Below are 27,624 nucleotides of genomic sequence, written 5' to 3' on the forward strand. Positions count from 1 at the left end.
TTTTTCCCCCTTTGATTAAAATACATTCACATTCATTAACTCTTTTACTGAAGGCAGGTTTTAGAAGGATTGCTGAAGCAGATATCCTTCCTCTCCAGTGTCCCATCAAAACAATTGTTTCTTTTTTCAATAAATTACCTACATTTCTGATACAGTAAGGAATCGTGGAATGTACAAACCATAGAAGCAGAGTCTACTGGCACTAGACAAATGGTTCCATGAGGTGTCTGTCATGTGCTTCCTCACACTTAGAATACTCAGTGCCACGTGTTGGAGGGAAAAAAGACATATTTCTTGGAATATGAATAACATTGTGTGATTTTTCCTCACAGGTGGAACAGAAAAGCCATACACGAAACATTTGTGCATAGGTGACAATTATATCTAACACAGAAACTATGCCTGCAATATCCAGAATATTTATACATTTCTTCCACACAGAACTAATAATTTACCCAAATGAGGGTGTCACATCTGACAATTAAAAAAAAAGTGTAGATGTATATAACTAAGGAAAATTGTGTAGAAGGTGTATATAACTGTTTTTCACAGTAGACATTATGGCTAAAAATCTGTCTGGTGGTTAAACCACAAAAACTAAGATGTAGAATATGAGCTTTCAGTGACAATGATGATTAGTCTTTACTGGCTTCATGGACAACCAAAACTTCTAATGATTTTTGTCGTATTGGTAGCAAAATTTTAATTCATTGAATGCTTCTCAGATTACTCTTCTTAGGTTCATTTTGGCTTAGTTCAGCTTACATTTACCATATAGACTTTGATTTCATACATCTATAATGAAGTTCTCTTCACTTTTATAGCAACTTTTTAGCTTGGCCTCTCAGTAATGGTCCCTCAAAACCTTGCTCAGCGCATACTTGTCTAAGGTATATTGTACAATGGTTTTGAGTTTCATTCATTTGTGCTCTACATCTTCATCCTCAAAGCTGAATATTTGATAAGGGCTACTCAGTCTGCAATTTGTTTCCCGCCATTCTTGCTAAGTGAAAATATTTTATGGTCTGTTAGTTACTAGGCTGTTTCAGATGCTCTCAGAAGTCAGTTCTCTATCTGCCTGAAGTAGTTTTAAGCTAAGATATTCAGATCAATCTCACATGGAGCCCTCCATCTGACAGCAATTTCAGTCATACTGAACAAAGCTCCAGGACCCAATAAAATCCCCGTCAGATTCTATGCCGAATTTGCAGCTGAATTAGCCCCTCTTCTCACTATAATCTATCGTAGATCCCTCAAACAAAAAACTGTACACAGTTCTTGGAAAAAGGCACAGGTCACGCCCGTCTAGAAGAAGTGAAGTAGAAATGATACACAAAATTACCATACAATACCCTTGTGACATCAATTTGTTGTAGAATCTTAGATCATATTCTGAGCTCAAACATAATGTGGTTTCTTGAGCAGAATGAATCCTCAATGCCAACAAGTATGTTTTTTGAAAACATCAATCCCAACTCTCACTTTTCTACATGACATACTGAAAGCTTTGAATCAAAGCAATCGGGTTGATGCAATGTTTCCTGATTTCTGAAAAGCATTTGACTCTGTACTGCACCTACACTTATTGTCAAAAGTACGATCATATGGGGTGTTGTGGTCTTCAGTCCTGAGACTGGTTTGATGCAGTTCTCCATGCTACTCTATCCTGTGCAAGCTTCTTCATCTCCCAGTACATACTGCAGCCTACATCCCTCTGAATCTGCTTATTGTATTCATCTCTTGGCCTCCCTCTACGATTTTTACCCTCGACGCTGCCCTCTAATGCTAAATTTGTGATCCCTTGATGCCTCAGAACATGTCCTACCAACCGGTCCCTTCTCCTTGTCAAGTTGTGCCACAAACTCCTCTTCTCCCCAATTCTATTCAATACCTCATCATTAGTTATGTGATCTACCCATCTAATCTTCAGCATTCTTCTGTAGCACCACATTTCGAAAGCTTCTATTCTCCTCTTGTCCAAACTGTTATCGTCCATGTTTCACTCCATAGAAATACTTTCAGAAACGACTTCCTGACACTTAAATCTATACTTGATGTTCACAAATTTTTCTTCTTCAGAAACGCTTTCCTTGCCACTGCCAGTCTACATTTTATATCCTCTCTACTTCGACCATCATCAGTTATTTTGCTCCCCAAATAGCAAAACTCTTTTACTACTTTAAGTGTCTCATTTCCTAATCTAATTCCCTCAGCATCACCCGACTTAATTCGACTACATTCCATTATCGTCGATTTGCTTTTGTTTATGTTCATCTTATATCCTTCCCTCAAGACACTGTCCATTCCGTTCAAACTGCTCTTCTAAGTCCGGTTGTATACATGGAAGAACCCTGGAGATACTAAAAGGTATCAGATAGATTATATAATGGTAAGACAGAGATTTAGGAACCAGGTTTTAAATTGTAGGACGTTTCCAGGGACAGATGTGGACATAACCGCAATCTATTGGTTATGAACTGTAGACTAAAACTGAAGAAACTGCAAAAGGGTGGGAATTTAAGGAGATGGGACCTGGATAAACTGATAGAACCAAAGGTTGTACAGAGTTTCAGGGAGAGCATAAGGGAACAATTGACTGGAGTGGGGGAAAGAAATAGAGTAGAAGAAGAATGGGTAGCTTTGAGGGATGAAGTAGTGAAGGCAGCAGAGGATCAAGTAGGTAAAAAGACGAGGGCTAGTAGAAATCCTTGGGTAACAGAAGAAATATTGAATTTAATTGATGACAGGAGAAAATATAAAAATGCTGTAAATGAAGCAGGCAAAAAGGAATACAAATGTCTCAAAAATGAGATCGACAGGAAGTGCAAAATGGCTAAGCAGGGATGGCTAGAGGACAAATGTAAGGATGTAGAGGCTTATCTCACTAGGGGTAAGATAGATACTGCCTACAGGAAAATTAAAGAGACTTTTGGAGATAAGAGAACCACTTGTATGAACATCAAGAGCTCAGATGGAAACCCAGTTCTAATCAAAGAAGGGAAAGCAGAAAGGTGGAAGGAGTATATAGAGGGACTATACAAGGGCGATGCACTTGAGGACAATATTATGGAAATGGAAGATGATGTAGATGAAGATGAAATGGGAGATACGATACTGCGTGAACAGTTTGACAGAGCACTGAAAGACTTAAGTCGAAACAAGGCCCCCGGAGTAGACAACATTCCATTGAAACTACTGACGGCCTTGGGAGAGCCAGTCATGACAAACCTCTACCATCTGGTGAGCAAGATGTATGAAACAGGCGAAATACCCTCAGACTTCAAGAAGAATATAATAATTCCAATCCCAAAGAAAGCAGGTGTTGACAGATGTGAAAATTACCGAACAATCAGTTTAATAAGCCACAGCTGCAAAATACTAACACGAATTCTTTACAGACAAATGGAAAAACTAGTAGAAGCCGACCTCGGGGAAGATCAGTTTGGATTCCGTAGAAATACTGGAACACGTGAGGCAATACTGACCTTATGACTTATCTTAGAGGAAAGATTAAGGAAAGGCAAACCTACGTTTCTAGCATTTGTAGACTTAGAGAAAGCTTTTGACAATGTTGACTGGAATACTCTATTTCAAATTCTAAAGATGGCAGGGGTAAAATACAGGGAGCGAAAGGCTATTTACAATTTGTACAGAAACCAGATGGCAGTTATAAGAGTCGAGGGACATGAAAGGGAAGCAGTGGTTGGGAAGGGAGTAAGACAGGGTTGTAGCCTCTCCCCGATGTTATTCAATCTGTATATTGAGCAAGCAGTAAAGGAAACAAAAGAAAAATTCGGAGTAGGTATTAAAATCCATGGAGAAGAAATAAAAACATTGAGGTTCGCTGATGACATTGTAATTCTGTCAGAGACAGCAAAGGACTTGGAAGAGCAGTTGAACGGAATGGATGGTGTCTTGAAGGGAGGATATAAGATGAACATCAACAAAAACAAAACGAGGATAATGGAATGTAGTTTAATTAAGTCGGGTGATGCTGAGGGAATTAGATTAGGAAATGAGATGCTTAAAGTAGTAGAGGAGTTTTGCTATTTGGGGAGCAAAATAACTGATGATGGTCGAAGTAGAGAGGATATAAAATGTAGACTGGCAATGGCAAGGAAAGCGTTTCTGAAGAAGAGAAATTTGTTAACATCGAGTATAGATTTAAGTGTCAGGAAGTCATTTCTGAAAGTATTTGTATGGAGTGTAGCCATGTATGAAAGTGAAACATGGACAGTAAATAGTTTGGACAAGAAGAGAATAGAAGCTTTCGAAATGTGGTGCCACAGAAGAATGCTGAAGATTAGATGGGTAGATCACATAACTAATGAGGAAGTATTGAATAGGATTGGGGAGAAGAGAAGTTTGTGGCACAACTTGACCAGAAGAAGGGATCGGTTGGTAGGACATGTTCTGAGGCATCAAGGGATCACCAATTTAGTATTGGAGGGCAGCGTGGAGGGTAAAAATCGTAGGGGGAGAACAAGAGATGAATACACTAAGCAGATTCAGAAGGATGTAGGTTGCAGTAGGTACTGGGAGATGAAGAAGCTTGCAGAGGATAGAGTAGCATGGAGAGCTGCATCAAACCAGTCTCAGGACTGAAGACCACAACAACAACAACAACAACAACAAGTCCTTTGCTGTCTCTGATAGAATTACAATGTCATCGGCAAACCTCAAAGTTTTTATTTCTTCCCCATGGAGTTTAATACCTACTCCGAATTTTTCTTTTGTTTCCTTTACTGCTTGCTCAATATACAGATTGAATAACATCGGGGAGAGGCTACAACCCTGTCTCACGCCCTTCCCAACCACTGCTTCCCTTTCATGTCCCTCGACTCTTATAACTGCCATCTGGTTTCTGTACAAATTGTAAATAGCCTTTCGCTCCCTGTATTTTACCCCTGCCATCTTTAGAATTTGAAATAGAGTATTCCAGTCAACATTGTCAAAAGCTTTCTCTAAGTCTACAAATGCTAGAAACGTAGGTTTGCCTTTCCTTAATCTTTCCTCTAAGATAAGTCGTAAGGTCAGTATTGCCTCACGTGTTCCAGTATTTCTACGGAATCCAAACTGATCTTCCCCGAGGTCGGCTTCTACCAGTTTTTCCATTTGTCTGTAAAGAATTCGTGTTAGTATTTTGTAGCCGTGACTTATTCAACTGATAGTTCGGTAATTTTCACATCTGTCAACGCCTGCTTTCTTTGAGATTGGAATTATTATATTCTTCTTGAAGTCTGAGGGTATTTCGCCTGTTTCATACATCTTGCTCACCAGATGGTAGAGTTTTGTCATGACTGGCTCTCCCAAGGCCGTCAGTAGTTCCAATGGAATGTCGTCTACTTCGGGGGCCTTGTTTCGACTTAAGTCTTTCAGTGCTCTGTCAAACTGTTCACGCAGTATCGTATCTCCCATTTCATCTTCATCTACATCATCTTCCATTTCCATAATATTGTCCTCAAGTGCATCGCCCTTGTATACTCCCTCTATATAATCCTTCCACCTTTCTGCTTTCCATTGTTTGCTTAGAACTGGGTTTCCATCTGAGCTCTTGATATTCATACAAGTGGTTCTCTTTTCTCCAAAGGTCTCTTTAATTTTCCTGTAGGCAGTATCTATCTTACCCCTAGTGAGATAAGCCTCTACATCCTTACATTTGTCCTCTAGCCATGCCTGCTTAGCCATTTTGCACTTCCTGTCGATCTCATTTTTGAGACGTTTGTATTCCTTTTTGCCTGCTTCATTTACTGCATTTTTATATTTTCTCCTTTCATCAATTAAATTCAGTATTTCTTCTGTCACCCAAGGATTTCTACTAGCCCTCGTCTTTTTACCTACTTGATCCTCTGATGCCTTCACTACTTCATCCCTCAAAGCTACCCATTCTTCTTCTACTCTATTTCTTTCCCCCATTTCTGTCAATTGTTCCCTTATGCTCTCCCTGAAACTCTATACAACCTCTGGTTTAGTCAGTTTATCCAGGTCCCATCTCCTTAAATTCCCACCTTTTTGCTGTTTCTTCAGTTTTAGTCTACAGTTCATAACCAATAGATTGTGGTTATGTCCACATCTGTCCCTGGAAACGTCCTACAATTTAAAACCTGGTTCCTAAATCTCTGTCTTACTATTATATAATCTATCTGAAACCTGTCAGCATCTCCAGGCTTTTTCCATGTATACAACATTCTTTTATGATTCTTGAACCACGTGTTAGCTATGATTAAGTTATGCTCTGTGCAAAATTCTACCAGGCGGCTTCCTCTTTCATTTCTTCCCCCCAATCCATATTCACCTACTACGTTTCCTTCTCTTCCTTTTCCTACTATCAAATTCCAGTCATCCATGACTATTAAATTTTCGACTTCCTTCACTATCTGAACAATTTCTTTTATCTCATCATACACTTCTTCAATCTCCTCGTCATCTGCAGAGCTAGTTGGCATATAGACTTGTACTACTGTCGTAGGCGAGGGTTTTGTGTACATCTTGGCCACAATAGTGCGTTCACTATGTTGTTTGTAGTAGCTTCCCGAACTCCTATTTTTTTTATTCATTATTAAACCTACTCCTGCATTACCCCTATTTGATTTTGTATTTATAACCCTGTATTGCCAATTCCCACTATATCTAACTTTAACCTATCCATTTCCCTTTTTAAATTTTCTAATCTACCTGCCCAATTAAGGGATCTGACATTCCACACTCCGATCCGTAGAATACCAGTTTTCTTTATCCTGATAACGATGTCCTATTGAGTAGTCCCCGACCGGAGATCCGAATGGGGGACTATTTTACCTCCGGAATATTTTATCCAAGAGGACGCCATCATCATTTATCCATACAGTAAAGCTGCATGCCCTCGGGAAAAATTACGGCTGTAGTTTCCCTTTGCTTTCAGCCATTCATAGTACCAGCTCAGCAAGTCCGTTTTGGTTAGTGTTACAAGGCCAGATCAGTCAATCATCCAGACTGTTGCCCCTGCAACTACTGAAAAGGCTGCTGCCCCTCTTCAAGTGAAATTTGTGACTAGATTGAGGACTTTTTGGTAGGAAAGACACAGCATGTTATCTTGGATGGAGAATCATCGTCAGATGTGTAAGTAACTTTGGGTGTGGTGCCCAAGGGAATGTGTTGGGACCCTTGCTGTTCACATAATATATTAATGAGCTTACAGACAATATTAATAGTAAAATCAGGCATTTTGCAGATGCACTTATCTATAATGAAGTACTATCTGAGAGAAGCTGCATAAATATTCAGTCCGATCTTGATAATATTTTAACATAGTGAAGAGGTTTGCAACTTGCTCTAAATGTTCAGAAATGTAAAATTTTGCACTTCACAAAACAAAAAATGTAGTACCCTATGACTATAATATCAATGAGTCACTGTTGGAATCGGCCAACTCATACAAGTATCTGGGTGTAACACTTTATAGGGAGAAATTTTAAACATTTGATTGGCTGTGATCAAGCAACTGTATGCTATTTAATTACAGGATGTATATACAGCAACTTCGGTTGCACTTTGTAGGGATATGAAATGGAATGATCAGATAAGTTCATTCATGGGTAAAGCAATTGGTAGACTTTGGTTTATTGGTAGAATACAGGAGAAGTGCAATCAGTCTACAAAAGAGATCACTGACACATCACTCGTTCGACCCATCATGGAATATTGCTCAAGTGTGTGTAGCCTGTACTGGAATATGGAACATATACAGAAAACAGCAGCACAAATGGTCACAGGTTTGTTTGATACATGGGAAAGTGTCACAGAGATATAGAAGGAACTGAAATGGCAGACTCTTGGAAGACAGATGTAAACTATCCCGAGAAAGTCTATTAACAAAGTTTCAAGAACCTGCTTTAAATGATTACTCTAGGGACATATTACAACCCCCCACGTATTGCTCACACAGGAATATTGAGGATAAGATTAGAATAATTACTGCATGCACAGAGGCATTCAAACAATAATTCTTCCCACTCTCCATACATGAATGGAACAGAAAGAAACCCTAATAACTGGTATAATGGAACATACCCTCTGCCATGAACCTCATGGTGGTTTCTGGAGTATAGGTGTAGATGTAGATATGACTCTTTCATTCTACAGCTCGAAACTGAAGTCTGCCCCTATAACAACAGCATGATAATAAATTTTGTGATATTCTGCAAGTTCTCTCTGAAGCACTCTGTCACTGCGACTACCGAGGCAGGTTGTCTAAAAAAGCATCCTTTTACCATAAAGAATTTCCACTCTGCAGCAAGGTGTGCATGGCCAGAAAGTTTCATCCTGTTACCATGATAGACCAACTTTAATGCTTACCCACACTCAGATTATTTCAAATGCGGATTTGGCAACAACCTCACTAAGTATCACAGAGTTCTTTAAAGCAATAAATACACCACCACCATTCGCTTCTAGGCTATCATTGTAATATCCATTTCAATCTAAATTTAGGATTTCACAGATATTCACTTCAAGTTTCAGTCAGCTTTTAGTTGCTCAGACTGTGTGGGCTTTATTACCTTTAAGAGGCAATACAAATTTTGGAACCTTACTGTGAGTGCTCCTGCAGTGTACTAATAACATATAAATATTTTCTCTTCCTGATTTGCACAGACTTACATTCTCCTCCAGGAATAACACTGATATTATTTCTCAATTTACTGTATGGAATTCAATATTGATCCTTTGGAGGTGTTCTAACCTACACAAGTCCCACTTGCATACCACATTATCTGCTATCCGAGTAGCTATTTCCTTTGTATGATGCACACCTGACCTATTGAAGAAGCCCTACAATTCTCCACATAGCAGCAGAGGTCTAGAAATTTGCATCCAACATCAACTCAGTATTGTCTGAGTCACACTAGTTCAGATCTTCCACTCAGCTCCTAACTAGGGGAGTGTGATCAATTCTGCTGAAAATAGCGAGACATGTTTCCTCCCTGAGTGGAAATCTGTCAGTCTTCACCAAATCAGCAAACCAACAAAAGAAGTGAGAATGGCCTCGGAACCCAGACAGTAACACCATACATGCTGATACAAAATACTATTGGGAGTTGTTTGCGCCCAGTGCACCAGTAGCCACTCAGCAACCATACTGAGTGCACACTGACCTCCTTTCCAGACCTGCCTGTTGTTTCACTGAGTGACTCCATTATCTGCCTAATATTTGAGCTTCCAATGATAAACATACCTACCCCCTGTACTGCCAGGACTTGGCAGCAAAATGGGCTACTGATCCAATAAACAAGGCATCCAGTGATGGCCCAGATGTGTTACCAACACTGGGCAGCACCTCGCACCTGTTGCTAAGGCATAAGGGGACAGCTCTGTAGGCAGTTTCCACAGTCATCTTCTGTGGAGATATGTGAACTTCCCAATGTCTGCCACTCACTCTCAAGTAAGGACAAATTAGACTAGTCAGACATGTTGTATGAAGTAATATGTTTCTTCACTCATTTTGGAAGGTGGACACATGGAATTTTGTGAAGAACACTCCATGTAATGAATATCTTTGTTGTAAGGTCCTGTGGCATATATACTGACTTAAACTCATGAAGAATTATATTTCAAAACTTTATCGAACAAGGGCTTCATAAGCAACCTCTTTTGTGATTGAATTAGAATTCCTTGGGATTCTTCCAATAAATCTGAGCCCGGCACCTGCCTTCACCCAATTAAATTTATATAGTCACTCCACCTTAAATAACTCTGGAATGAAGCTTCTAGATATGTGAATGTGTGACTGATTCCAGAGACTGGTCACTGATCATGTAGTCATATAGTATTGGATCCTTTCATCTGTTATCTATTACATTACATTTATTTATGTTGAAGGTCAGCTGTCAATATTTGCACTAAATACTGATCATTTAAAAGTTTTTGTTTTTATAAGTTATTGTGTGTAAATTGAGTATAAACAAAAGAACATTGTTCAACAGGGACCAATCGAATGAGGCAGTGTCTCTGTTAAAACACTGACATATTTGGAAGAAGGAAGTTTGCTCTGACCAGCCAGCCCGATTTAGGTTTTCAGTGTTTTTCCCAAATCATATACGGCAAATGCTGGATGGTTCCTTCAGCAAGGCCACAGCCAAGCAACTCATTTGTCCTTATGAAAACATCCTCATATATTCCATGTGTCTGTCTATTTGAACTACTTATCAATAAAACCTATATCACAATCAGATAATCCATGGGCGAATAAATTACTAAATAAATAAAAGTCTCTGCATTTCATAAGAAGTTAATAATGAAGTCATGTCCTAATAAACAACTGTTTTTTCTTCAAACTAGGCAATGGTGTTGAACTGTTTAATCATAATAACTTTTACAGTGGGCTGTACCCTCTGCCATGCACCTCACAAAGGTTTGCAGAATACAGATGTAGATGCAAATGTAGAATTGAAGGCCTTCTGCAAGAAGCATGACACCCACCTGAGCTTTGTTATTTACTGCCTTCTGGATATTGTGAATGAATAGAGCAAGCTGGGTATTAAAAGGCTGGTGCTTGCATGAACCACATTTATTCCTACACAGAAGTTATTTAGTCTCTAGGAAAGTCATGATACACTCCACTCTCAATAGTTTCAGAGGCACAGCTATTTGAAACTGTTGGAAACAGGAAGAGTGCAGGTGACAGTAAATTCCCAGGTTACGATACACATTGTGTTTTAATGTCAATCTTTTTCACTAAAACTCAGGTTCTAAAATGCTACCCACCAAGTTCATTATGAGATGAAGCTTGTACAGATATCTGATGAGGTGCTAATCAGATATGGCAGCATATTAAAGAAGCTGAACTGAGCTATCTGATCTTACTTCACTGACTGACAATGAGCATAACAAGACTAGCACTCTCTGTAGGAACAATATGCAGAAGAATAATTTTACTAAAGAATTACATTTTTGATCCTATATGACAGTTTTTGTATGCTAAAGCAAACCCTTGACAGTAAATTAAAATTAGCTGTTAGATCATTTTCAAACTCTGAGGACATTTATAGACTATGTTCTACTGACTGGGCCATCCACAATAAGCTTAAATATCATTGTGAAGTCTCAGGCTGCCTGTATCTGCCACCTAAGACTCCAAACCCACAGATGTCATCCCACAAATGTTGCAGTTTAATACCGAATAGAAAACTTTGTACATCTTCTACAGCAAAATACTGAGTTATTGGTAAATGATTGAGTAATGAGAGTAAGTGCAGACCCATGACAGATTTTAAATCCTATCTATGCCCATTATCTTAAAACGGAAGCACCTTAATTCCTCCCATATTATTACACTTTAGTTCAGTAGCAAGATATTTATGTCTATCAATCCTCTGTTGAGACTAGCATCGCAATGCTGTTTATACGTGCCCTTGGTGGGACTTCTATGTTACTTTGCTACAGTGAAAACATTGAGTAACCCATAACACACCCCATATTCATTCGCTACTACTTAAATAAGATTGAAATATGTTTTTTACCATATTGAAAGTTTACTGACTGAAACTTTCAATGGAAAATTTATCATTCACATGAGACATTTTCTAAATCACATATTACTGCCTCTATAGCCTTGTCCAGCAGCATAAGGTCCCAAAGTATACATATTCTATGTACCAAACAAAACAACTCAGATATTTCACTAGGGTTTCTGTATTTTTATTATGTAAAGGAAACTGGCTGTCTATTAACTTATATTCTACGCTATTACAATGGCTAATAGCCCACACATTCATCAATTCACAAACGAGATGCAGCAGTATAAGTTATTTATAATATTTACAGCACTCTTATTACTACAATCATTCCTGTTTATTCCCATGGCTTATTCATTTTTCTCGTGTTTGTTATCAATAGCAATTCGTAGCGACAACTTCTGCGGCATTAAGAAATTCGTGATATAGTGTCACTAAAAACTTCCTACGTCATGCTCAGTAACGTGAAATTACAATCGCATCGCAGCAATAGTAATGTTTTCATCACCAGTCCTTCACTATCACATACAATACTTCATGAAAATTCTATTCATCCAACTTAAAACCAACTAATCGGTGGGCTGTTCATTTAAATGAGGCGGTATGGTTCCTACTCTTATATTATTCGGAGCGCGAATATAAGAAACACTTACTTCTAAGAACGCTATGTTTTCATAGTTACCTTGTGCAACCAAATATATATGATATTAAACCAGCTTGCAAAAAAACCGACAAATATGCCCACAAAACCACAAAGAATAAACAGTATAATTAACGAAACTGAGTGTTCTTCAATCAGTTCTTCTTCTAACCCGCTGCCAAACGAGGTCATGTTTTCCCTTTCTCAAGTACGTAAAATCTGCTTAACGAGTACTGAAAAAATGCCGGTCATCTTTATTATTTCAAGTGATAATTAAAGAGATTGCCAACATTTGAAAACAGCTTAATAAGTGCTATTGGGATTCAAGCTCTCCAAAGATGAGGATATGTGAGATACATGACATGGTAGTTTCAGTTTGTAGAGCGTCGCGGATATCGGTGTGCGATGCACGCACCGAACGACGGCAGCGGTAAAATTGAGTGATTTTTTGTAAAGCAAAACTAACTGATTGAAATGAGTAGGTAGCAATGGCAAGTGATATGGAACGAAAGCTATTGTATGCTTTTCGGGGATGGATTGCGTTTGTGGCGTTCATGGATTTGGGAACGACAGTTCGATGCTTCATTGAAAACCGATCCTTTATTGGAGAGCTTCCCACGAGTATAAGTAAACATGACCACAGTGAGTAACTCCACATGTGAAGTCAAAGCTGTTTAAGCTGCACCATTATTTTATAGAGCTGTTTATTAAATTCGCACGTCACTTACAAATTCACTGGTGGGGACATGTTTTTAATCTCCAAACGCGAGTACTAAGTAAATTTACTTTAACATTTCAGGTCGTGGTTATTGAAACATGCTAGGCTAGGAACATTTCCATCGTGATTTAACAAATCTGCGCCGAGACACTATTTATTTATTTATTAGATTTCTCTGTAATTCTATTCCACTACCCCTTGTTGCTCTTGAAAGGTTACGGTATTGAATGAGTAAATATTATTTGAGACAAATGTTTCAGCAACAACTGTAGCAAGCCATATATGAATGGCACAAGTGGAATTACACGTATGAGTAAACAGTTGAGATACAAAATAGTGGCCTACTACTACTACTACTACTACTACTACTACTACTAAGCTGTCAACAAGCTGATCAATGAATACTTATTCAAGGCAACCTATGGATGGATATCTGGTTATATTTTGTAATTGAAGAGAATGGGGGGAGGGGAATTTATTGTGATGGTATTCAAACTAGGTGAAACTCCTGCATAGATGAACAGTTGCATCTGTTGTTTCACCCTGTTCACACATTTTGAAGTTTGTTTTAGACTGCAATTCACTGCCTGGCCACACTTAATATTTACAAAAATCCTGCATAATATAAGCATTTCCTCTGTTATAATGTTTATCCCATTTGTATATAAATCTGTAGCAAAAGCACGACAGAAATATTACTTAACATTTGTAGGGTGATGTTAGTTGTTCCGCATCTAAGTGGATCTTGTCACTGTGTGTGAAACTCACAACTTATATAATGAACAGTATTGTAACTTCTGATCAGAACTCTGTAGAGTTGTACAAACATATCATTATGTGATGACATTGTCAAGAAATTAACAGTTAGGTAGTCATAAATGGATTGAGTGACTTTGTTTTTGTGTGCATTATTCAACTGGTTTCTTGATCAGTAACTCTAAGCCATAGAATACATGAAAACATATTCAGAGCCAACCAGAATAAAATTTAAAAAATCTGAAAAATGAAACAAAAACTGTAAACTTCAAAATGAAAATAATAATATTACCGTAATAAACATTAACTGAATGGGTCAACACCAGTTTGCCAACTCACAGCTAGTCAACTTTCAACAGAACGTTGACCTCGGGCTACGTTAGAGATCAGCATTGCACCAAATCTAACATCCCATATTCACATTTGTTGGGTTTGCCAACTCTCAACCAAACTCTTCTTCCAACTTAACTTAGCCAATGGACTACACTACAGATCAGTTGTCATCAAATGTACATGACAGAAACTGATGTAAATGAAAAAGAAATCTGCCTCCACAATTTTTACATCCCACACTTACCTCCAATACAATTTTCCTTAGTTATATACCTCTACACATTTTTTTTTAAAATATATATATATATTCAGATGTGACACGCTCAGTTGGGTAAATTATTAGTTCTGTGTGGAAGAAATGTATAAATATTCTGGATATTGCAGGCATAGTTTCTGCTCTCCTATGACTTTTCCTTTTTTCTTCTTTTTCCTACAGTCAGTTTCCAGTCAGTTATCACAATTAAATTTTCATCTCCCTTAACTATATGAATAATTTCTTTTATATTCCCATATATTCTTCCAGTATCTTCATAATCTGCAGAGGTAGCAGATAAATGTTTATTACTGTGGTGTGTGCTGGCATCATGTCTATCTTGGCTGCTATAATGTGTTCAATACGCTGTTTGTAGTAGTGTAGTACCTGCATTCTTATTTTCTTATATTCTCACCTGCCCAGAGATCATGTTCTTCCTGCCACTGCACTTCATTAATTTCCACTATTCTCTCTTCAACCTATTCATTTCTCTTTTCAAATTCTCTAAATTACTTACACAATTAAGGGATCCAACATTCCACACTCCAACCCTTTGAATACTATTTTTGTTTTTCCTGATGACAGCTATCTCCTGAGTAGCAATCACCCAGAGAGCTGAATAGGTGACTGTTTTTACCTCCAAAATATTTAACAACCATTCACAGTATCAACATAGTAAGACCATGTTGACCAATGTTACAAGGCCAGATTAGTCAGTCACCCAGACTGTTGCCTCTGGAGCTATTGCAAAGGCTGCTGTCCCTCTTCAGCAACCACAGTTTAGTCTGACCTCTCAACTAATACCCCTCTGCAGTTACACATACGATACAACTGTCTGTATAGTTGAGGGATTTCAAGCCACCTTACCTCAGCAAGGTCCACGGTTCATCTGGGGGGGGGGGGGGTACTTTCACAATGCTTGATATATTTGTTCTGACAAATTTATGCTGATTCACCAGTGTACAACCAGGACTAATCTTTGAGGCACATCGTCATCTAGGGTTGTCCATCTGCAACTTTCCCATTCACTAAAACTGACGAAACATCAGTCAGAGAACATGACATAGAACAACACAAACAAACTTGAGCAGCAGACCCTCCCTCAATAGGGCCATTCAACACCAAGTGGTTTAATTTGGGAAAATGTTCCCAATGAATGTTGGTAAAGTTCTATTTTTGCCAATTTAATATTTGCAGAGAGATAGTCATTTTTCTACCCCATAGGCTATCAACTGTGCACCCAAGAGTTTTCGGTAAGTTTGGGATGTTGTATCTCAGGCAATATTGTCTTGAAAGAAACATAACTTGACCCTGTTGTACAACTTTTTTGCACTCCCTTAAGTGAAGTAATAAAAAAAATTCTGAGTTATTTGTATATGGATAATTTCGAGCAAAGTCGGCCAAAAAAACAGATGCTCAAAAAAATGTTTCTATACTTGTTTCATTGAAAGGATTTTCCCTAAACAAGTTGCTATATTCTGTGCATAAGCCTGCGCAATCTGATGTGAGCCCAGGGATGTAAGATGTTCGACAGCCACAAGTGATAGATATTTTGGAACCTCTCTTTATGGCCATGGTGAAGCTGTTGTACCATTCTTGTGTTGGTTCTATAGGAGACATTTGGACATCCAGTAAATCTGCAAATCTCGACCAGTCAGCCTTTCTCAAGTTAAACTGTCTCTGAAAATGGATTTTTTTGAGGTCTAACAGCAGCAAATATTTGGCAGATTATCGGTCTTTGTTGTGAATTTGGTATTGGAGGACAGGCAGATTTTATACACTGTTGGATAATGCTGTTGGTGAATATGAGGTGATACAGATAGTTTTGCATCGTGGATTAGGATAAGGTGATTCATTTCTGCCCACTCTAGTACTGCTGCCCCATTTTCATCTTCATTATCATAACCCCAAATGTCACTATGGCTGCTGAAATTACCAATCTGCATTAGTTTATTTTGGTAGTTTGTTGGTTTGTTAACTCTGAATTCTTCACCAGGTGGTTTGTAGAGAGATGAAATGGTACAATTAGCTGTTTGTATTGTAAGGATTTTGATGTTATTTTCTTCTGTGAGTGCTGTGGATAGAATTTGGACATCTGGACGAACAAAGATAGCGCTTCTGTATGTATCATGTGGTCTTTTGATGGCAAAGTGCATTCTGTTTATCTTCAGCCTACACATGTTGCAGTTCCTGTGTGTTTCACACAGTATATGACATTGGTGCTGTCTGCAAAGTTCTTGTGGCAGTTCTTCTTTGGCCAATGTTATTCCTTCTGACAACTAAAATTGGAAAGAACACACAGAAAATGTTGTGGGGAAGGCAAACCAAAGACTGGATTTTATTGGCAGAACACTTAGAAAATGTAACGGAACTACTAGAGAGACCCCCCTACACTACACTTATCTGTCCTCTTCTAGAGTACTGCTGCACAGTCTGGGATCGTTACAAGATAGGATTAACAGAATCTATCGAAAAAGTTCAAAGAAGAACAGCACGTTTTGTATTGTCGCAAAATGGGGGACAGAGCGTCACTGACATGATACAGGATTTGGGATGGACATCATTAAAAAACAAAGACTTTGTTGTTGTGGTGGAATCTTCTCACAAAATTTTAATCACCAACATTCTCCTCTGAATGTGAAAATATTTTGTTGACGCCGACCTACACAGGGAGAACCTATCAGCATAATAAAAAAAGGGAAAATCTGAGCTTGCAAGGAAAGATATAGGTGTTCATTTTTTCCACACACTGTTCAAAAGTAAGGTGGTTCGGTTAACCCTCTGCCAGGCACGTAAGTGTGATTTGTGGAGTGTCCATGTAGATGTAGACCTATTACGTGGAAGTGAAGTCCCATGCTGCTGGACAGAGCATAGGGGAACGATGCGGGAGACATGCACCGCTGTACTAGGTTAGGTCCTAATGGAAGTGATTTGCCGTTACCTTCCTCCGACTGTAATGGGGATGAATGCTGATGATGAAGAGGACACAAAAACACCCAGTGATCTCGGGGCAGGTGAAAATCGCTGACCGTGCCGGGAATCAAACCCGGGACCCCGTGCTCGGGAAGCGAGAACGCTACCACGAGCTGCAGACGATGTATTACCTGAAAGGCAAAATAATGGTTCACTGATGTGATGAAAAATCATGTGTTTCACCCCCCATGTGGTGTTTCTAATGTATCTGTTCGGGGAACCTTTTTCACTGTACACAAATTACCTAATTTGTGGAGACTGTGGATGGCTGCTACATAAGAACACTTTTGAGTAACCAACTGCCAGTATGTGTCAACTACAGTGTGTTACATTTCCCCTTTGAATTGCTCCATTTTAAAGAAGGAAAGAATGATACAGGAATACAAAAACCTTTAACTGTTTTTCATATTTTGATTCGAGAAAATAATATTAATGCTTATACCAAGTTCAAATGACAGCAAATGCGGTGACCAATCTCTGTCCTTAGTAAGGATGAGGATGTCCACAGTTCTGCCTATATCAGGCCCTGATGGCTGACTGAATACATCTGTTAGTGAGGGAACAATATCCCCCTCCCTCTCTGCTTCCGTATCATGGGCCTCAGTTTCCTACCCCATGCCAGAATACTGTCCTACTCAACCGGCACACCCAGCAGACCTGCTCCGCACACTAACACTGCCTCGTAGACTGTCAACCAGTGGTTTGAGGGATGCGTGAGCTATGGGCTATACAACAGTTCACTTGCCCTCCTTTCTATATACACACGAGATCCCCAACATATAAAACACAATAAGGAGAATGAAGTTGTTGCACGAAAGCCCACCAACCCACTGCTGATGTTGAAATTATGCATGTAACATTATTCCCTCAGAACAGGTGGTGCAAGCAGAGATCTAAATGTGACTCATGTTCTCATCTTCTTCCCACCAACCCTGTGTGTATCAACAGCCATCAACCATTGGAACTGTAATAGTTATTTTCACCATAATCCAGCAATAGGTATTGCCCCATTAATATTATATATATATATATATATATATATATATATATATATATATATATATATATATATATATATATAAAGATGATGTGACTTACCAAATGAAAGTGCTGGCAGGTCGACAGACACACAAACAAACACAAACATACACACAGAATTCAAGCTTTCGCAACAAACTGTTGCCTCATCAGGAAAGAGGGAAGGAGAGGGAAAGACGAAAGGATGTGGGTTTTAAGGGAGAGGGTAAGGAGTCATTCCAATCCCGGGAGCGGAAAGACTTACCTTAGGGGGGAAAAAAGGACGGGTATACACTCGCACACACACATCCATCCACACATATACAGACACAAGCAGACATATTTAAAGACAAAGAGTTTGGGCAGAGATGTCAGTCGAGGCAGAAGTGCAGAGGCAAAGATGTTGAATGACAGGTGAGGTATGAGTGACGGCAACTTGAAATTAGCGGAGATTGAGGCCTGGTGGATAACGGGAAGAGAGGATATATTGAAGAGCAAGTTCCCATCTCCGGAGTTCGGATAGGTTGGTGTTAGTGGGAAGTATCCAGATAACCCGGACGGTGTAACACTGTGCCAAGATGTGCTGGCCGTGCACCAAGGCATGTTTAGCCACAGGGTGATCCTCATTACCAACAAACACTGTCTGCCTGTGTCCATTCATGCGAATGGACAGTTTGTTGCTGGTCATTCCCACATAGAATGCGTCACAGTGTAGGCAGGTCAGTTGGTAGATCACGTGGGTGCTTTCACACGTGGCTCTGCCTTTGATCGTGTATACCTTCCGGGTTACAGGACTGGAGTAGGTGGTGGTGGGAGGGTGCATGGGACAGGTTTTACACCGGGGGCGGTTACAAGGGTAGGAGCCAGAGGGTAGGGAAGGTGGTTTGGGGATTTCATAGGGATGAACTAAGAGGTTACGAAGGTTAGGTGGACGGTGGAAAGACACCCTTGGTGGAGTGGGGAGGATTTCATGAAGGATGGATCTCATTTCAGGGCAGGATTTGAGGAAGTCGTATCCCTGCTGGAGAGCCACATTCAGAATCTGATCCAGTCCCGGAAAGTATCCTGTCACAAGTGGGGCACTTTTGTGGTTCTTCTGTGGGAGGTTCTGGGTTTGAGATGAGGAAGTGGCTCTGGTTATTTGCTTCTGTACCAGGTCGGGAGGGTAGTTGCGGGATGCGAAAGCTGTTGTCAGGTTGTTGGTGTAATGCTTCAGGGATTCCGGACTGGAGCAGATTCGTTTGCCACGAAGACCTAGGCTGTAGGGAAGGGACCGTTTGATGTGGAATGGGTGGCAGCTGTCGTAATGGAGGTACTGTTGCTTGTTGGTGGATTTGATGTGGACGGACGTGTGAAGCTGGCCATTGGAGAGATGGAGGTCAACATCAAGGAAAGTGGCATGGGATTTGGAGTAGGACCAGGTGAATCTGATGGAACCAAAGGAGTTGAGGTTGGAGAGGAAATTCTGGAGTTCTTCTTCACTGTGAGTCCAGATCATGAAGATGTCATCAATAAATCTGTACCAAACTTTGGGTTGGCAGACCTGGGTAACCAAGAAGGCTTCCTCTAAGCGACCCATGAATAGGTTGGCGTACGGAGGGGCCATCCTGGTACCCATGGCTGTTCCCTTTAATTGTTGGTATGTCTGGTCTTCAAAGGTGAAGAAGTTGTGGGTCAGGATGAAGCTGGCTAAGGTAATAAGGAAAGAGGTTTTAGGTAGGGTGGCAGGTGATCGGCGTGAAAGGAAGTGCTCCATCGCAGCGAGGCCCTGGACGTGCAGGATATTTGTGTATCTGAAATGAGATCCATCCTTCATGAAATCCTCCCCACTCCACCAAGAGTGTCTTTCCGCCGTCCACCTAACCTTCGTAACCTCTTAGTTCATCCCTATGAAATCCCCAAACCACCTTCCCTACCCTCTGGCTCCTACCCTTGTAACCGCCCCCGGTGTAAAACCTGTCCCATGCACCCTCCCACCACCACCTACTCCAGTCCTGTAACCCGGAAGGTGTACACGATCAAAGGCAGAGCCACGTGTGAAAGCACCCACGTGATCTACCAACTGACCTGCCTACACTGTGATGCATTCTATGTGGGAATGACCAGCAACAAACTGTCCATTCACATGAATGGACACAGGCAGACAGTGTTTGTTGGTAATGAGGATCACCCTGTGGCTAAACATGCCTTGGTGCACGGCCAGCACATCTTGGCACAGTGTTACACCGTCCGGGTTATCTGGATACTTCCCACTAACACCAACCTATCCGAACTCCGGAGATGGGAACTTGCTCTTCAATATATCCTCTCTTCCCGTTATCCACCAGGCCTCAATCTCCGCTAATTTCAAGTTGCCGCCACTCATACCTCACCTGTCATTCAACATCTTTGCCTCTGCACTTCTGCCTCGACTGACATCTCTGCCCAAACTCTTTGTCTTTAAATATGTCTGCTTGTGTCTGTATATGTGTGGATGGATATGTGTGTACGAGTGTATACCCGTCCTTTTTTCCCCCTAAGGTAAGTCTTTCCGCTCCCAGGATTGGAATGACTCCTTACCCTCTCCCTTAAAACCCAAATCCTTTCGTCTTTCCCTCTCCTTCCCTCTTTCCTGACGAGGCCACCGTTGGTTGCGAAAGCTAGAATTTTGTGTGTATGTTTGTGTTTGTTTGTGTGTGTATCGACGTGCCAGTGCTTTCGTTTGGTAAGTCACATCATCTTTGTTTTTAGATATATTTTTCCCACGTGGAATGTTTCCCACATATATATATATATATATATATATATATATAGACACACACACACAGGGTGTTACAAAAAGGTACGGCCAGACTTTCAGGAAACATTCCTCACACACAAAGAAAGAAAATATGTTATGTAGACATGTGTCCGGAAATGCTTACTTTCCATGTTAGAGCTCATTTTATTACTTCTCTTCAAATCACATTAATCATGGAATGGAAACACACAGCAACAGAACGTACCAGCGTGACTTCAAACACTTTGTTACAGGAAATGTTCAAAATGTCCTCTGCTAGCGAGGATACATGCATCCACCCTCCGTCGCATGGAATCCCTGATGCGCTGATGCAGCCCTGGAGAATGGCGTATTGTATCACAGCCGTCCACAATACGAGCACGAAGAGTCTCTACATTTGGTACCGGGGTTGCGTAGACAAGAGCTTTCAAATGCCCCCATAAATGAAAGTCAAGAGGGTTGAGCACAGGAGAGCGTGGAGGCCATGGAATTGGTCCACTTCTACCAATGCATCGGTCACCGAATCTGTTGTCGAGAAGTGTATGAACAATTCGACTGAAATGTGCAGGAGCTCCATCGTGCATGAACCACATGTTGTGTCGTACTTGTAAAGGCACATGTTCTAGCAGCACAGGTAGAGTATCCCGTATGAAATCATGATAACGTGCTCCATTGAGCGTAGGTGGACGAAACTAAAATGAACTCTAACATGGAAATTAAGCGTTTCCGGACACATGTCCACATAACATCTTTTCTTTATTTGTGTGTGAGGAATGTTTCCTGAATGTTTGGTCGTACCTTTTTGTAACACCCTGTGTGTGTGTCTCTCTATATATATATATATATATCTCAAGAACTCAAAATCAGGTGGAAAGCCAGTACAAAGCAAAGAAGGAAAAGGTGGAAGGAATATATAGGAGTGTGATACAAAGGAAACAGACTTGAAGACAGTATTATAGAAAGGGAAGAGGAAGCAGGTGTTATTCAATCTTTACATTGAGCAAAAAGTAAAGGAAACCAAGAATAAACTTGGAGGGAGCGTTAAAGTTCGGGGACAAGAAGTAGAAGTTTTGTGGCTTTCCAGTGACATTGCCATTCTGTTGGAGACAGCAAAGGACTTGCAAGAGCAGTTGAATGGAATAGATAGCACCTTGAAAATAAGTTATAAGATGACCATCAACAAAAGTAAAACCACAGTAATGGAATGTAGTTAAATTTAATCAGGTGATGCTGAAGGAAGTAGATTAGGAAATGAGATGAGTTTTGCAATTTGGGCAACAAAATAATTGATGATGGCCAAAGCTGAGAGTGTATAAATTTCAGACTATTAATAGCAAGAATTTTTGAAAAATGGGAATTCGTTAACTTCTAATATAAACTTAAATGTGAGGAAATGTTTACTGGCGGTGTTTGTGGACATTAAACAGTTCAGAAAAGAAGAGGAAGAAGCTTTCAAATGTGGTGATACAGAATAATTCTGAAGATAGATAGATTGAGTAACTAAGGAGTGAGAAGGTACTGAACCAAATTCTGGAAAATATAAATTTATGTCACAACTTGACTAATAGAATGAATCCTTTGATAAGGCACATTCCGACACATTTGGAATCATCAGTTTGATAAAGGGGAGAAGTGTGGCGGGTAAAAATTGTAGAGGAAGACCAAGGATTGAATTCATTAAACATGTTCAAATGGAAGTAGGTTGCAGTTGTTATTTGGAGATGATGAGGCTTGCACTGGGTAGAACAGCATGGAGATCTGAATCAAACTAGGCTTCAGACTGAAGACTATAACAACAACAAATGTACCGGGTGATCAAAAAGTCAGTATAAATTTGAAAACTTAATAAACCACAGAATAATGTAGATAGAGAGGTAAAAATTGACACACATGCTTGGAATGACATGGGGTTTTATTACAACGGAAAAAAAAAAAAAAATTCACAAAATGTCCGACAGATGGCGCTGGACAGCAAAACATCAGTGACTGTGCATGACAATCGTGTATAAAAGGAGCTGCAATGAGAGAGAGAATCAGATGCGCCAGCAGTCGCAGCATGTTGACGTTACCTAAAAAGGAGCTTTTAGTGAAGCTGTATTATCAGAACGGGGAATGTGCTCGTTCAGCGTTACGATCCTATCACCTTAGGAAGGGGATTTAAACGGGTAGAGGTCTGTTGACAAATGCAGCTGTGGCGAGAACGATTTCGAAGTTTGAAGCCACGGGTTGTTTAGACGATAGACCCCGTAGTGGCCGACCGTGCACAAGGCGTAATGCTGCTGAGACAGTTCAGGAAGAAATGGAGACTGTAGCGGGTTCGTCTACGCATGGGGAAGTCAGGGCTCGTGCAGTCACATGTCGCACCGGCATTCCATACACTACTGTTTGGTTGGCACTTAGGCGTATTGCCAAGGCAATAAAACATTGTAGGTGAATGGAAAACCTTATTGTTTTTAAAAAACACCGTCTCTCATAAAATACCAGAAGAAGGAATGTTGGGAAAGATGTGTCATTATTGTAGGTACCCATGCCTCTTCTTTATAGGTGTAGATTAAGTTGCCAGCTGTCAGCTAATAACCAGCACTCCAGGTATCTTTTTGAGAAGGCAATGTTCATACTGACGCTCTCTTATTGCACAACTCAGTGGTGCATTTCACACAACCCTTTCCTTTGGACAACTGTCCTTCCACACCCCTGTACACAAAAGATGGCCATATGGCAGCAACATCTAGAACCATATAATGCTCCTTCCAGTGAATGGGAACTCATCAGGGCTGTGGCCTCTGGCCATGCTACAGCCAGGGACCTGACAGAATCCACATTCAAAAATACAACACCTATATGTCGTTTACTGATACCACATTGTTGCAGACTAATCATATGTGGTGTGAGGATGAGTTCCCAATCCAGTGGAAGGAAAGTAGCATTGTTCCAATCTTAAAACTAGTTTTAAAAAATCTTTGAGATGGACAGCCATAGTCCTGTCAGCTTCACAGATGTTTTGTGTAAGTTGCTCAAATGAATGGTGAATCAGGTTTGGTATTGGTCTCTTGAGACAAGAAATTGTTGTCCAACTCCTGGATTTTGAGAGGGTCAGTGAAGAGCCTGTTACTCAATTCACCTGGAGTTCATTATAAAGATGACATTTTCCAGTCACCAACACCTCATTGCTGTCTTCTTTGTCTTAAAGTTCTATGGGACCTCATGGTGGTAACCCACCCTTACCACACTATACAAATGTTGTTTCAGAGACCACCTCCCATTTGTTTACCTTAAATTTTCTCTGTCTTTGGTTGTTTTATTCTCTTACTTTTCTACAGCTGCATTACCTTCACTTTACCTTCAGTCTTTCAAATTAAACCATTAAAGGATGAATTGGCTGTCTAGCCATGACTGAAAAGCAGACTGGCCTGACTCGTGACCTTTTCAACATTTTTATGCTTTTATTTTTGTCCTTGTATTCGTAATTGTTTGTTATTCCAGGTTTTTTTTTACTTTTCTGTGTCTTAAGCATTAGTCATCCATGATGCCCGTTTCAGCTTGCCCAGCCTCTATCTCACAGCCCAGCCTGTATGGGCCACAGGTTAACCTGGTTGGCTCGTGGGACTCTGCAGTCAAGAGCAACTCACCAGGCCAAGTTAACACCCCCCACCGATCCGACGATTCTCCAGCCGCCAAGTTGCAGGCTGAGGTTACTCACAGGGCCAGCCTGTTCTCTTTGCTGCTTACATTCTTTGCCCATCTGCAAATCCCTCTGCTTATCCTTCTTAATTATCATCATCTTGATCAAATATGCAGGGCAGTGGTTTCAACAAAAGTTTGAGCTTGCATGTTTTATGGTAGTGCCAGTTTATACCTTTTGTTTGCCTCCAGCCTGTTATAGAATCCATGTTGGTATTTTTTATTATTACTTATATCAGAAGATCAATAACAATTACAAAATGTCTTTCCGCTCGATAATTTCCAAATAGAGCAAGTCAAGTACATTTGACAGATTTGAAGGCCTGCACATGTAACATGGCTTCACTGATAATCACAATGTAAGAATCAATTGACACACAGTAGGAATCAAGCAGTACATGTTGTCAAAGTCACCTCGTCTCCTCTGCAAGTTACAGGAGATTGCAGACAGATGCGAGATGTGCTGCAACACAGGCAATGTGCTGAGGTGGTGAATCAGTTTACAGTGGATAGCACAGTGGCCTAGTGAGCGACTGGCTGGCCTGTTATCCCACTGTCTCTGGCGCAGTGGGTTGCACTCAGCCAAGCTGGCCCTTACTGGTCAGCAAGCGAGATATGGGCTGGGTGTACTGAAACTGGTGCAGTGTGTGGCTCTATGTAGCAATCCACATGTTTTCTCTAGTGACAGGAAGACCGCCAGGCAGTTGCAGAAGTGGACATCCTGCTGCAGGCGTAGCATCGGGAGGCCTCCAGCTGTTTCTGGCCAGCACACTACTCCACCTCACAGTACTTCGTTACTTTTTATGTCTGTTTCACCTTTGCTATTCTTCTTGCTATGTTTTATGCCTGATTTCTTTGGGACATCATGTAGTAATTATGATTTCACCATGTATGTGGCAATGTCAATGCTTCTTACATATGTTCTGTTGTATTATCCTTTGAACTGTCTATTTCATCTTCTGAGCTACTTCCAGAAATTGGTTATTAAATATGTCGCCTCAAAGGGCGCGGGGCAAATTCAGGACATGCGGGGACCAAGCAGCAATCGGTATTGTAATTGTAAACTGTTGAAGCTGCGTTGGTAAAGCACTGGAACTTCAAGCGCTGGTAGAAAGCACCGAAGCTGAAATCGTTATAGGTACGGAAAGCTGGCTGAAGCCAGAGATAAATTCTGCCGAAATTTTTACAAAGGCACAGATGATGTTTAGAAAGGATAGATTGCATGCAACCGGTGGTGGCGTGTTTGTCGCTGTTAGTAGTAGTTTATCCTGTAGTGAAGTAGAAGTGGATAGTTCCTGTGAATTATTATGGGTGGAGGTTACACTCAACAACCGAGCTAGGTTAATAATTGGCTCCTTTTACCGACCTCCCGACTCAGCAGCATTAGTGGCAGAACAACTGAGAGAAAATCTGCAATACATTTCACATAAATTTTCTCAACATGTTATAGTCTTAGGTGGAGATTTCAATTTACCAGATATAGACTGGGACACTCAGATGTTTAGGACGAGTGGTAGGGACGGAGCATCGAGTGACATTATACTGAGTGCACTATCCGAAAATTACCTCAAGCAATTAAACAGAGAACCGACTTGTGGAGATAACATCTTGGACCTACTGATAACAAACAGCCCGAAGTTTTCGACGCTGTGAGCGCAGAACAGGGAATCAGTGATCATAAGGCCATTGCAGGATCCCTGAATATGGAAGTAAATGTTGCTGTTGTTGTGGTCTTCAGTCCTGAGACTGGTTTGATGCAGCTCGCCATGCTACCCTATCCTGTGGAAGCTTCTTTGTCTCTCAGTACTTACTGCAACCTACATCCTTCTGAATCTGCTTAGTGTATTCATCTGTTGGTCTCCCTCTATGATTCTTACCCTCCACGCTGCCCTCCAATGCTAAATTTGTGATCCCTTGGTGCCTCAGAACATCTTCTACCAACTGGTCCCTTCTTCTTGTCAAGTTGTGCCACAAACTCTTCTTCTCCCCAATTCTATTCAATACCTCATCATTAGTTATGTGATCTACCCATCTAATCTTCAGCATTATTCTGTAGCACCACATTTCGAAAGCTTCTATTCTCTTCTTGTCCAAACTGTTATCGTCCATGTTTCACTTCCATACATGGCTACACTTCATACAAATACTTTCAGAAGTGACTTCCTGACACTTAAATCTATACTCGATGTTAACAAATTTCTTTTCTTCAGAAACGCTTTCCTTGCCATTGCCAGTCTACATTTTATATCTTCTCTACTTCGACCATCATCAGTTATTTTGCTCCCCAAATAGCAAAACTCCTTTAGTGCTTTAAGTGTCTCATTTCCTGATCTAATTCCCTCAGCATCACCTGACTTAATTTGACTACGTTCCATTATCCTAGTTATGCTTTTGTTGATGTTCATCTTATATCCTCCTTTCAAGACACTGTCCATTCCGTTCAACTGCTCTTCTAAGTCCTTTCCTGTCTCTGACAGAATTACAATGTCATCGGCGAACCTCAAAGTTGTTATTTCTTCTCCATGAATTTTAATACCTACTCCAAATTTTTCTTTTGTTTCCTTTACTGCTTGCTCAATATACAGATTGAATAACATCGGGGAGAGGCTACAACCCTGTCTCACTCCTTTCCCAACCACTGCTTCCCTTTCATGCCCCTCGACTCTTATAACTGCCATCTGGTTTCTGTACAAATTGTAAATAGCCTTTCGCTCCCTGTATTTTACCCCTGCCACCTTTAGAATTTGAAATAGAGTATTCCAGTAAACGTTTTCAAAAGCTTTCTCTAAGTCTACAAATGCTAATCTTTCCTCTAAGATAAGTCGTAACATGTCATTTCTGGAAACTCAGAATCTACTCTGTAGGAATCAACATGGATTCTGGAAACAGCGATCGTGTGAGACCTGACTCGCTTTATTTGTTCATGAGACCCAGAAAATATTAGATACAGGCTCCCAGGTAGATGCCATTTTCCTTGACTTCCAGAAGGCGTTCGATACAGTTCCA

At 40.4% G+C, this 27,624-nt stretch overlaps 2 protein-coding genes across 2 annotated transcripts in view; one reads left to right on the forward strand and one right to left on the reverse strand.

The window, feature by feature from the left end:
* Positions 1-12,393, reverse strand: part of LOC126248008 (2-hydroxyacyl-CoA lyase 2-like) — a 101,378-nt gene extending 88,985 nt beyond the window's left edge. Inside the window, exon 1 of the mRNA XM_049948590.1 lies at positions 12,172-12,393. Within this exon, the coding sequence (XP_049804547.1) occupies positions 12,172-12,321 (150 nt within the window). The 5' untranslated portion in view covers positions 12,322-12,393. The remainder of the gene's footprint in view (positions 1-12,171) is intronic.
* Positions 12,394-12,470: 77 nt separating this feature from the next.
* The window catches only part of LOC126248009 (uncharacterized), a 28,645-nt gene continuing 13,491 nt past the window's right edge, over positions 12,471-27,624 (forward strand). The window contains exon 1 of the mRNA XM_049948591.1: positions 12,471-12,771. Within this exon, the coding sequence (XP_049804548.1) occupies positions 12,618-12,771 (154 nt within the window). The 5' untranslated portion in view covers positions 12,471-12,617. The remainder of the gene's footprint in view (positions 12,772-27,624) is intronic.

The sequence above is a fragment of the Schistocerca nitens genome, chromosome 3, assembly GCF_023898315.1.
Source record: "Schistocerca nitens isolate TAMUIC-IGC-003100 chromosome 3, iqSchNite1.1, whole genome shotgun sequence".
NCBI lineage: Eukaryota > Metazoa > Arthropoda > Insecta > Orthoptera > Acrididae > Schistocerca > Schistocerca nitens.